Genomic DNA, 12,879 nt, shown 5'->3' on the forward strand with positions numbered 1-12,879 from the left:
TGCTCTATTCTTTAGAGTGTGCTTCTCTTCTGATATATGCTTTATTGACTATATATATATATATATGTGTGTGTGTATGTCTGTATTGATTTTAATTCTGAGGCTCTTGTTAGACTCTAGCCCTAGTAAGTTCTGATCAAGCAGATCTAAGGTAAAAACTATTCTCGTCTTTTTGTGTATCATGGGGTACATTATCCATTGTATACTTGTGTATTTGACTCTAATTACAAATATACGTTTAGTTAGCACACAGTCGTGTTCCCATATTATGAGGGTTTTGCTCTGTTTCTCTTCATAGTCTGTGTCATATCTATGATTAAATGTGCAGGTGTGTTTTTCATATAATTTGTGTTTAAATATCTATTAAGGTCGTCCATTAGTTTCAAAACATCTTCGTCAAATTTATTCTTAAATTGGTTTAATTATTTTGTATTTAATTTTCTCATTTTTTAGAACTGCAGCTCCTGGAACGCACATTCCACACACTCACACACATACATACACATACACACAACCCCACACACATACATACACATACACACAACCCCACACACATACCATACCCCGCACCATTCACAAAACATCACGTAATACAGACCACGTCACTTTTATCTATCGAACGATACATATATACATACATACATATTTATATATAGATACATACACACACATACACGCACGCACACGCACACACACACACACACATATATGTACACACACACACATATATATATATGTACACACACACACAAGATATATACACGTAAGATATATATAAATACTTAAGACATATACATATACACAACCAGAAGACAAGGAATGGAACATCAGCATCACGAAGGAAATACTAGTGAAAGACAGACTAACTATAGTGATAATCTGACTACTTTCAACGAAATAAATACCAATTCCAGCGAAAGACAAGATACTTCCAGTGAAAAAAAGATTACTCTCAGTGAAATACAGGCCAGTTTCTGTGAAATACAGACCAATTCCAGTGAAACAGCGCAAAGTCCAAGATGGCTTAAATGGTTTATTCTTGTTATTTCTTATATCATCAACGTCATCGTAACAGGTATAGTGTTCTCTTTTGGTGTTCTTTACGTGAGACTTTTGGATGAATTCAAGCAGGGCAAAGCCCGTACGGCAGCCGTCGGTTCAATATCCATTGGATTACTTTTTGGTGTTGGTACGTTACAACCTTCTTTTTCTTTCTTTCTTTCTTTCTTCTTTCTTTCTTTCTTTCTTTGGCTCCAAGGTTGTCAAGAAAAGTCGTTACCTTCAACCCCCACTCCCTACAATGCAAACACGTACACACATACAGAGACACTCTCACACACACCACACATTTTCAAGGAAAATATTGACAGTGAATTCGTAATTTCACCGTTAGTCTGTTTTGTCAGACTGACGAAGCCGACTGTCAGCGTAACTTCGAAGTCACTGTCAACTTTTTCTTAGTAAAAAATTAATTCAACTTTATTAATATCATCCTCCAGTTAACGTTTGACTGTTTATCTTTTGTATGGCTTGGTTTTTCTCTCAAGACATGGAGTATTCCTTACATCCATGTCAATTGAAAATTGTAGGATTAAACATTTCCTCCCATGAAATATATTATTTCTGATTTACGTACAAGACTAGAAAGTTTGAGAGGAGAAGGTTAGACGATAATATCAACTCGCATTTTATTTTATCGACCCTGTGGAGAAGAAAGGCAAAGTTAACCTCGGTAGGATTTGTACCAGGAACACATACCGCAAAACATTTTCCTAGACGCTCTATGGATTTTGCCAATCTTCATCAGTACAGGATTGACTCTTATCCGTGAGCAAAATCAGAAGCTTCATTAAATCTAATATTATATATAAATAGTCTTTCTTCATTTTTTTAATCCTTTAGTCAGGAAAGAAGGCAATGCCAGTGACCATTTACAAAGCTTCGGAGACTGTATGGGAGAAAGGTATCCTCTAGCGAGAAACCTGACCCAAAAGCTTGCAACTGAGTGGATTCCGCTAAAGATGCCCGAAGTGCCTGGTAGTGGTGTTAAATCGGCTACAGATTAAACCTACCGCCCATGTAGGTCATGGCGTAATTTGAAGTCAGAATGTAGAGATCCAGAACAAATACTGCAAGACATCCGTTTCAACGTTCTTAGAGTTGCGTCAGTCCACCTCTCTAGATTAGTGCTTCTTTTATTGACTCCTAAACAATGGAAGGCCGAACAGACCTCGACAGGAATTGAACCCAGTGTGCAGAGAGTCAGAACAAACCTTGCAAGACATTGTAACCTATATTCTAACGATTATGTTTTTTACAAAGTTCCTCCAATAAAATATGGCTCTGCAGTTTGATGTTTCTAAACCAGTATAGTGGTTAGTAATATATTTGGTCTTTTCAAAGTATGTCCAATGAGAACAATCTTTTCAAACATAAAATTCCATCTGTTGAATAAAATGCACAACGTAATGATCGTGAACCTAACACAACGCCATGCGCTTTCACTTTCTCCACTCGGTAAATATTGGTTTCAAATTTTGGCACAAGGCCAGTCATTTTGGGGGAAGAGGTAAGTCGATTACACAGACCCCAGTGCTCAACTGGTACTTATTTTGTCGATTCCGAAAAGATGAAAAACAAATCGCCCTCAGAACGTAAGGACGGACGAAATGCCGCTAAGCATTTTGCCGATGCGGTAACGATTCTGCCAGTTTGTCGCCTTCTATTAGAAAAATATCAAAATAATATTAATGGTGCAGAAAGTACTCAGATTTTCTTTAATGTTTCAGTCGGCGGAAAGGGGCTGGGACTGTCCAGAACTGCTAAGATTGATTAATTTGAGGTTCAGTTTAAGCAATTCAAGACGAACTTTATCTTTCACCCTTCTATGGTCGACAAAATAAGGAATCATTCATTCGCATACATACATGCTTGCATATATCTATACATACGTGCTGCATGTATACATCCCCATCTCACAAACATACATAAATGACTAACTAACTTACATGTACACATGTGCAGAGAAAGTCTAGGGTGGTGGACTGGTGGAATCAGTAGAACGCCGTATAGGATGCTTTGCGATATTTGTTTCGGCTCTTTATGTTTAATTTCCAATTTCTACTTGGGAGGCAGGCTTAATCTATTGTTTAGAACACCACCTGGCACCTTGGGTGCCTTACTCTGTTGCAAGCATTCAGATTAGTCTCCGGTTTGAAGGTAATTTCCTCACTCCACCAGCGCCTTGGAGGCCCTGAAAAAGTGTATATTGCCCTTTCTAATTCGTGTTGCATTGATGAGATCCTTTTTTCATTGGTAAGTGGAAGAAAAAAGAAAGGAAATAAGAAAGATGCTACACAAAATATCCCTCTCCTATTAAAAGCCAGTTAGTTAAAATCTTTATACTGTTCTATGATCAAATCCATTCATACACTGTGAACAAGAATTTTTCTCTAAAACTTCAAGATAAATTGATGAATAAATATTAGCTTCAAATTTTGGCACAAGGCCGGAAATCTCGGTGGTGGTGGTGGGGTAGGGATGAAGTCGATCATATTGATCCCAGCACACTACTATTATTTATTTTATCGACTCTGAAAGGATGAAAGGGAAAATCGACTTCGGTGGAATTTTAACTCAGAACGAAATGCCGCTAAGTAATTTGCCTAATGTGCTAACGATTCTGCCAGCTCGCCGCCTTTTGATGAATAAATATTGGTTTCAAATTTTGACACAAGGTCAGTCATTTCGAGGTAGGGTGCTAGTCGAATATATCGACCCCAGTGCCCAACTGGTACTTATTTTATCGATTCCAAAAGGATGAAAGACAAAGTCGACCTCGGCGGAATTTGAATTCAGAATAAAATAACAGACGGAATACTACTAAACATTTTGCCCGGTGTGCTAACGGTTCTGCCAGCTCGCTGGATTTTGATGAATAGATATTAATTGTTTTAAATTCATATAAGGAAAGCAAAAACAAAACAATAACAAAAGCGACACAAAAAAAAAGAAAAAAGAATTATAAAAAAAAAACTGGAACAGATGTGTTTAGTGATTGGAAGAGTGATGACATGTTTTTTTTATTTTAAGTAAGCTAAGCTCATAGATTGCAGAATTAAATGGGATTGGTTTGAGCTGGAACTTTCATGGCATGTCATATTTTCTTAGAACATAAAACGCTTAAGAAGCTGTTCGGTTTACTGGCTGGGTCATTTTAAGGAAGGAGTTTATTGAATCTCTGTCTTCAGGGATGGTCAGACAGGGAAGTGGTGTATGGATTAACTGATGTTTCTGTACTTAGGGACACCAATAATGTTTACAAGACCTGAACTTAATAGTACCTCTCCACCCACAATAGTGCGTCACTTTGCATACATACATATATGCATACACACACAAACACACACACGCGCGCACGCGCGCACACACACACACGCGCACACACACACACACGCACACACACACAGTTATGTACATATGTTCGTTATTTTGTATATATCTATGAACGTTTATTTGAAGTTTTTGTCTATTTTTACTCGAGCTATTTATTTAATCTACTTTTATTTTATTGAAGTTCATTGAACAGAACATACGACAATAACACCAATCAAATATTTATCTTTCAGGAAGTGGGCGCGCACGTGCATGTGTGGTGTGCGCGCGCGCATGTGTATGCATACATGTATGTATATGTGGATATATATACGCGCACGCGCGTTTGTATGTATGCATGGGTGTGTGTAAGTATGCATGCATAATTAACTTGCAGTGTATTTTTTTTGTAAAATTCGAACCGGTCATTAAACAAATAGACCATTCCTCTTTGTCTGGGTCAAGACAGTTCCAGTAATTTGTGAGTATGTTAGTATGAGTTCGTATGTGTATATATGTGGCTGCATATGTAATGCATTTGCACTGCTGCAATGAGTGTATACTCTTTTCATATGCGATTGTATGCTTGTTCTTTATGTATGTATGAATGTATGTAAGCCATTGTTCAGTTTTATTTCAAGATTTCTTGCCAATAGGGAAAAAAACTGGTTTCTAAGATCCCAGGCTCCTTCATTGGAATTTCAACATCAACAGGGTATTTTTGTTCGTATGTATGTATGTATGTATGTATGTATGTATGTATGTATGTATGTATGTATTTATGCGTGTATGCATGTATGTATGTGCAGGTTTGTATTTTTATGTATGTATTTTCGTGCACATAGTTGCATATCTAGACATGCTTATATACATTTAAATGATAAACTTCTGGAAAGTTTTACAGATTTTTACAGTTCCAATGATGAACTGGATCTGTAGTCTTCGAATTAGCTTTCTCCTTTCTGGTTCTGAGAACCCTAATTTCTTAAGATTGGTATTTAGGCAGTGTGTTACATATCCCAGAGCTCCAGTAATTACAGGTTTTATAACCGGTCACTACTTTTTATAGCCGCGTTTTGTTACCGTTTGTGTAACACTACTTTTATATGTTTCCTATTTGGAATTAGATAATAAATATATTTTACTTGTGAAGTAGGAATATATATTGATAAACCCATCACTTATAACTTACTTATAAGTGTTATCATTATACATAAATCCTGACTCCAGCTACATAAACGCCATAGCAAGAAATATATACTCTGAAACACTAATGGATATTTTATACGTGCATGTATGTTGAAGATAAACAAATTCATTTTCTTTTAACCACTATAAAAAATACAGTTTCATAATTGCAGAAATAAATTTCATTAACAAGTTGAAAAACGTGAAGAAAGAGAAAATAATTGCTAGATTATTTTATTTATGTACATTTAGCTTTTATAGTACAATTGGAAAGTAAAGTCATTTTGTCGTAGAGAATTATGACTTAAATTTCACACTAGCTAATCTTTCATACTAACTACTAGAGTTCACAACAATTCAAATAAGTCTTGTATTTTTATCATAGACATGGCATAAAAATAGCCAATATCTCAATGAGTGATTGTCGTGGAGTTTAGTAAGAATCCGACGAACACTATCGTGAGTGTCGTGGAGTTTAGTAACACCCAACGAACACTGATTAATTTCCCCCAGATCAGGGTTTTTATAACTGCTCATACTGTATTTCGTGAAAGAATTCTCTTTGACGAAAGTTTAGAATTCAAATATGGGCCGTAATTTTAACCAATGAGATACCAAAAATTATGCTTGTTCGGGCAAACGACCATTATGTCATATTGCCGCCTTTTATGATTTGCTATACATGTATAAATCTGAACTTGTAATCTGGATAAGGTTACTGCAGATTTCTCAATAGTTCAGCATAGGTGTTCTCTTTTTCACTGATCTTCAGCTTTATGTTAACATCCGCTGGGCAGCTAAATTCCACAACTGTGCACAATTTCTCTTCTCTATCCCAAATCATTATATCAGCTCTGTTATGCTTACATTTTATTGAGGTCTTCACTGGGACATCTCACCAATATTCCTTTTTATTATGAGTGGTTATATTGTGGGTTCTTATTTCTTTGTCCTCGGGATTATCCTTTCGATGGATTTCATTATAGAGTGTCCTAGCTACAACATCATGTCGCATCGGTAGATAATACCGTGATGACATTTTCGGAGAACTGCTTAAGATGTGGGTGATATCTTCAGTGTGAACTCCACAAAGTCAACATCGGTTGTCATATTTTACTGCTTTTCCAGCATCTCTATCCCTTTTGTGCATCAAGTACTTGGTTGATATTTCCAGTTCTTGGATTGCAAACGCATACCCTTCAAAGTGAGAGGTAGTAATCCGGCAATTGGTCTATGATAAACTGCTTCGATAATCTGTGTTACTATTATCACGGAGTTTTCTACTAACATATCCATGCATAGTCTTCTGCTCATATAGGCCCATCGTGTATGTATGTATGTATGTATGTATGTATGTATGTATGTATGTATGTATGTATGTATGTATGTATGTATGTATGTATGTATGTGCAGATTTATATGTTTTATGTATGTATTCTCATGCATATAGTTACATACTTAGATATGCTTATATATACTTAAATGATAAACTTCTGGAAAGTTTTTCAGATTTTTACAGTTCCAGCGATGGACTGGATCTGTAGTCTTCGAATTAGCTTTGTCCTTTCTGGTTTTGAGAAACCTAATTTCTCAAGATTGGTATTTAGGCAGTGTGTTACATATCCTAGAGCCCCAATAATTACAGGTATAAACCTGAACTTGTAATCTGGATAGAGTAACTGCCGATTTCTCAATAGTTCAGCGTAGGTGTTCTCTTTTTCACTGATCTTCAGCTTTATGTTAACGTCCGTTGGGCAACTGATCTTTTTTATAGTTGGTGAATCGTTGAAAATAAATTGCACCTTCGACCGTGATAAACTTTTTTAAGGTTATTTTCAAAATATCTTCCCCCCCCCTCTCTCTCAGACGAGTAATATTTGTATTGGAACAAAACCCAGAACAGTTTCCACAAGAACATAGAGGTAATTCCATCTGATCGTTTGGTAATGGAATATAATACAGGTTCAAACACCTTAATCATCTTACCATCTTCCTCTCTCTCTCTCTTCCCCTCTTCTTTCTTTTTCATTCTCTCATTTTTTTTTGTCTTTACCCCTCTCCTGGTTTAGTTTATCACGTCTTTAGTTTACTATCACAATACCATTCAAAATCTAACATGATCTAGTGGTCATAAAGCCTTATCGATATTAATGTTGTTTTTTAATTCAGTAAATACATGTTCTTTCGTATTGTTGCTGTGATACACTCGAAGTCTGTCTGTTTCTCTCTCTCTCTCTCTCTCTCTCTCTCTCTCTCTCTCTCTCTCTCTCTCTTTCTCCTCCCCTCTGTTTATGCCTTCCTCCTGTCTCTCACCCACTCTTCCTTCGTCTCTCACTCTCTACGCTGTGACAGTCTGTTGTGGTTATTCATGTCTAATGTACTGACATTTCTAAAAAATTTCAGTACAATATTCTGGCAATTGTTACTAGATTTAATATTCCGTAGTTGAAATAGAAAATATAGTGCAAAGCACGGAACACAGAGTTGTTAATACTAAGAAAACTCTGTTCACACTGTAAGCTTGATGGAGAACTCTCTTGATACTTATAAAATACTGAAGAGGGTACTAATTGCTTAGAACGAAGTGAGAGAAAGACTATTTATGTTGATATTTTCTGTATGCAATATAATTTTATCCGAATTTTGTGTTGTAATTTTAGGTTAGAACGTTTAACACGAACGCTTATACCTACTCAAGATTATACTTTGTACTACATAAAAACTTTGGTGGAAAATTCCCAGTATAGATTTTCAACACCTATTAGTATCAGATTAATGTTTAATTATTTGTTCATTATTGACAATCTTATTGTTTTCAAAAGGTTTTGTAAAAACAAGTACAAGGCACTGTATAAAAGTATATCAGCACACATATTGGATCTTTTCCTTTTGATGGACGGAATTTTTTAGTTAACTAAACAATTTGAAACTTCGTATACTGGTAGAATGTGTCAAAAGAAAACATTATTGTAAACAAAATTGAAAACAAAATTGTTATTTGTAAGTTTAACGTAGTTTAATTCGAAGAATTTTAACCAATGAAATCCTAGCATTTGAGCTCAAATCATTTTCTGCGTCTGAAAACTCACACACACGTCTTATTCATCCTTATCTCTTCTATCTTCTGTCTTCTGTGTGTGCTAGAAATAACAGCTATATCTCTTAAATCGATGAATTTTGTCGCCCAATAAAAATATTAACGATATTTTTTTAATATTTTCTTAATTTTTTTACCGAAAAGGCTTCCCCATGGTTTTGAAGGGTCAGAAACAACAAAAACAAAACAATAATATGCCTAAAGCGGTCTAGAGTTTGCGTGTGGAGTGTGAGTCGTATTGTAAAAATTTGCGAAATATTTTTTCATAAAAGCATGCCCCAGCTTGTCGGAGGCTGTGATATAAATTGGGAAAAAAATCCTCGACACCAGTACGTAATTGGTACTTAATTTATCGACTCCGAAACGATGAAACATTGCCCCCCCCCTTCTGGTTTATTTACCTTTTGTGTAAATTTGTTGCGGCAAGGGGCAAAACACAGAGGGGACAAAAGTATTAAGTCGATTCTATCGACACCAGTGCGAACACACGAACGTGTATGTATGCCTGTGTGCATATGTGTGTGTATGTATATCTCCGTTTGTATGTGTGTGTACGCTTATATATTAATTACTATGTGCTTGTGCAAATGTATATGCATGTGTTTGAGAGAGAGAGAGAAAGAGTGACTGAGTGTGTGTGTGTACAAGTGTACGTGTGTATGTATCTGAATATGTGTGTGTGTGTGTATGCGGCATGCGTCTGCTATGTTTCTTTATCAATATCGATAACGCAGCAAATGATCTGAGCTCAAATGCTGAGATTTCATTGGTTAAAATTCGAAGATGCTGGGATTTCATTGGTTAAAATTCTTCGAATTAAACTACGTTAAACTTACAAATTACAATTTTGTTTTCAATTTTGTTTACAATAATGTTTTCTCTTGACACATTCTATCAGTATACGAAGTTTCAAATTTTTTAGTTAACTAGAAAATTCCGTCCATCAAAAGGAAAAGATCCCACATATTTAATTTTCAAAGTACAACGTCCAAGGTGAAAATGATGCTAATGGTTATAAAATGGATTGCTTTTCTTATCTATGTTGATGTTAGCTTAATTTTGTTGCGATAAAGTTAGTTAGGAAGCTTGATCTTTGCATTTAAAATAATCTTCAGCACTTTGCAAATAATAATAATAATGAAGATGAGTTCGAATTTTGGCACAAGGCCTGAAATTTTGGGGAAAGGAACTAGCCGATTACATTGACCCCAGTCAAGTACATTGACAGGTACTTAATTCATCGACCCAGAAAGGATGAACGGCAAAGTCGACCTCAGCGGAATTTGAACATAGAACATAAGCATCTTGCCCGGCGTGCTAAAGATTCTGACAGCTCGCCTTATAATAATGATGATGATGATGATGATGATGATGATGATGATGATGATGATGATGATGATGATAATAATAATAATAATAATAATAATAATAATAATAATAATAATAATTATTATTATTATTATTATTATTATTATTATTATTATTATTATTATTATTATTATTATTATATTATTATTATTATTATTGTTATTATTAACAACAAATAATAATAATAGTAGCAATAAAGGATCTTTTCGGTTTGAACGGCAGTTTTTTAAAATAATTTCCACGTAACTAAACACTTTTAAACTTCGTATACTGGTAGAATGTGTTTATAAAACATCTTTTTCTCTTGGCTTTATTGAGAAAATTCTACAGTTTGTAAGATATTTGTTGTTTTTTTCCTTCAATTTCTGCAATTTCAACCAATCAATGACGTCTATTGAGGTGAAAACATTCTGTGCCGTATGAATATGTCCCTCGTTTAAGATACAGATTGGGTTTATTTACATTTCTGAAGAAAAAAAGATACCCTTCCCCCCACCCCTAAACCTAACCCTAAAACAGATTGAAATGCAATAGATCGATACTAGGGTCATAATTATGGGTGACAATTTCATATGACACTGCTAGAAAAACTGTCGTTCAAACCGAAAAGATCCGCAATAAATAATAATAATAATCCTTTTAAATTCATTTTCATTAATTAAAATTTTTCCATTGACTGGCCGCGTCTCGTCGACGAGATCGTTAATAGCAGATTTACACAGTTCGTTTGCTTTGTTTTTATTTTTTCGTTAATGATGTTCGTGGTGGTGTTCGTAATTGTGGGTTTGCTGTAGCCACCGACGTTGGTGGTGGAGGTGGCAGTATTCTCGCTAGTGTTGTTACTGCGTTTTGTTGTCATTGATCTCTTTTGTTTGTTATTGATCTCTTTTGTTTGTTATTGATCACTTTTGCTTGTCATTGATCTCTTTTATTGTTCCAGTGAAGGTGATGGCGGTGCCGAAAGCAGCTGAAAGTTACTTTCATACATTTCCCGTGCTGTGTTGTTGTTGCTGTAGTTGTGCTGTTACTGCTGCTACTATCTCAATTTGGATGTTGTGTTCAGTTGATAACTGGTTATTCTTTTCAGCGGACGAACAATCCTCATTCACCATCTTTCTTTTCTAAACAAAAATTCAAGGGCGTGTTTGCTAAACAAACCTTAATTTATCGCCGAAGAGGATAACTTTGAGCAACAATATAACAACAAACTTACGAGAGCGATGTGCAATACTTGATGAGAGACGAGCAGACTAGACATAACAATAATAGACAAGGAAAAGCGAAGTTGCTTACTTATTGAGCCATAATACCCGTTTGATTCCAGGATTGTAATGGAAGAGGATGAAAAATCAAAAAATATGATCTCTTAAAATTTGAAATTGCAAGAATTTGATGTATGAAAAGTGTAAAGGTTGTGTCTGTAATAATTGGTGCATGGGAAGCGATAAATTAAGATATAAACAGATTGAAGGTAATCTGAATAGAATGTCATATAGAGCTTCTATAGAAAGTCTGCCTCTTAGAAACAGAAAAGGTTATTAGTAGATCTTAAGCACTTGAAAGGCTACTGAAAGCTTGTGGATACCTAAGGTTACAGGGAGTAACCCGCTCCCTATATAAACTCTACTAGGAATAAGAACGAACCTGAGTCATATCAATAGTAGTAATAATCCTTTCTATTAAAGGCACAAGGTGTGAAATTTGGGGGCGAGGGAGGGGATTAGTCCCTTACATCGACCCCAGTGCGTAACTGGTATTTAATTTAAACCGCTAAGCATTTAACCCGGCGGGCTAACGATTCTGCCAGCTCACCGCCTCAATAATGACGATGATGATGATGATGATGATGATAATAATAATAATTCGTTCGTTTATTTGCCACAAAGGCTAACAAAAATCAATTAAAACATAAAGGGACAAAACACAGGACGAAAGTTACAAAGGGTTTTGTCCGTTTGAAAAAGTCCGTGTACAAAAGCAGGATGATAACGAAAAATAAGTAACAATTAAAACTCTCAATAGGGGGAGGCGCTCGAAAGGTTACTCGTGGAAAAACCCATAAAAGCCACGGGAGCCTGGTCAAAAGGGGGGGGGGGTAGAGAGCCCTTTCTCCTTTATATTTCCTTTTAATTCTCACAGGATATTTTCAGAATTGGTCCGTTCATACTGGCCATTCTTGCGACATTCACCCACCTTTCAATAAACTTGCTACCAGACATCACTTCCCTCTCTACTCTCATCTTCCTTTTCAAATGAAACTTGACAAAGTTGATGAGGCCTTGACCAAAGAGGAAAGTGTCTGACCATAGCCCTTTCAAACGGGTCCACCATATCACCTCTTTCGCTACAGCCACTAGGCAAAGGAAAACTGCCTTGCCCTCCCGGTTAAAGGAGGTCGGCGGAGCAATCCTCACTATGGATTCAGTTGATAGCCGGCTCCGTCCTATACGCGACAATAGCTGTTTGACATAAACCCATAGTTCAGCAATACTCGGGCACTGGACGAGTGCGTGCAGAACGGTTTCGTCGTCCTGGGCGCACCTCGGGTAGGCCCGTCTGACGGCACTTCCGTGCCGGTAGAGTTTATCCCGAACAGGCAGAGCTCCTCGGTAGCACTGCCAGACGAGGGACCTTTGGAAATTATCCATTGGCCCCGGCCCGAAAGTTCTCCCGAACAGATTGTTTAGCTTGTTATCGTCAACGCCTAGAGTTTCCGCGAGAACGTCGTCGCACTTTTCTTCCACTAAACCTCTATAGAACGCTAGAGTGGAACCACTACCGATCGCATTGCCCGCCTGGTGGAGGGCGGAGAGAGCTTGACGGCACTCGAGGTGCCAAGCGCCTTTCTCGGT

The 12,879-nt window shown here is 36.5% G+C and overlaps 1 protein-coding gene across 1 annotated transcript in view; it reads left to right on the top strand.

Annotated features, from left to right (window-relative positions):
- The first annotated feature begins 758 nt into the window (after nt 1-758).
- LOC115210508 (monocarboxylate transporter 10-like) overlaps nt 759-12,879 on the top strand; it is a 38,300-nt gene continuing 26,179 nt past the window's right edge. Inside the window, exon 1 of the mRNA XM_036502184.1 lies at nt 759-1,189. Coding sequence (XP_036358077.1) covers nt 820-1,189 — 370 coding nt within the window. The 5' untranslated portion in view covers nt 759-819. The remainder of the gene's footprint in view (nt 1,190-12,879) is intronic.

The sequence above is a fragment of the Octopus sinensis genome, linkage group LG4 (genome assembly GCF_006345805.1).
Source record: "Octopus sinensis linkage group LG4, ASM634580v1, whole genome shotgun sequence".
NCBI lineage: Eukaryota > Metazoa > Mollusca > Cephalopoda > Octopoda > Octopodidae > Octopus > Octopus sinensis.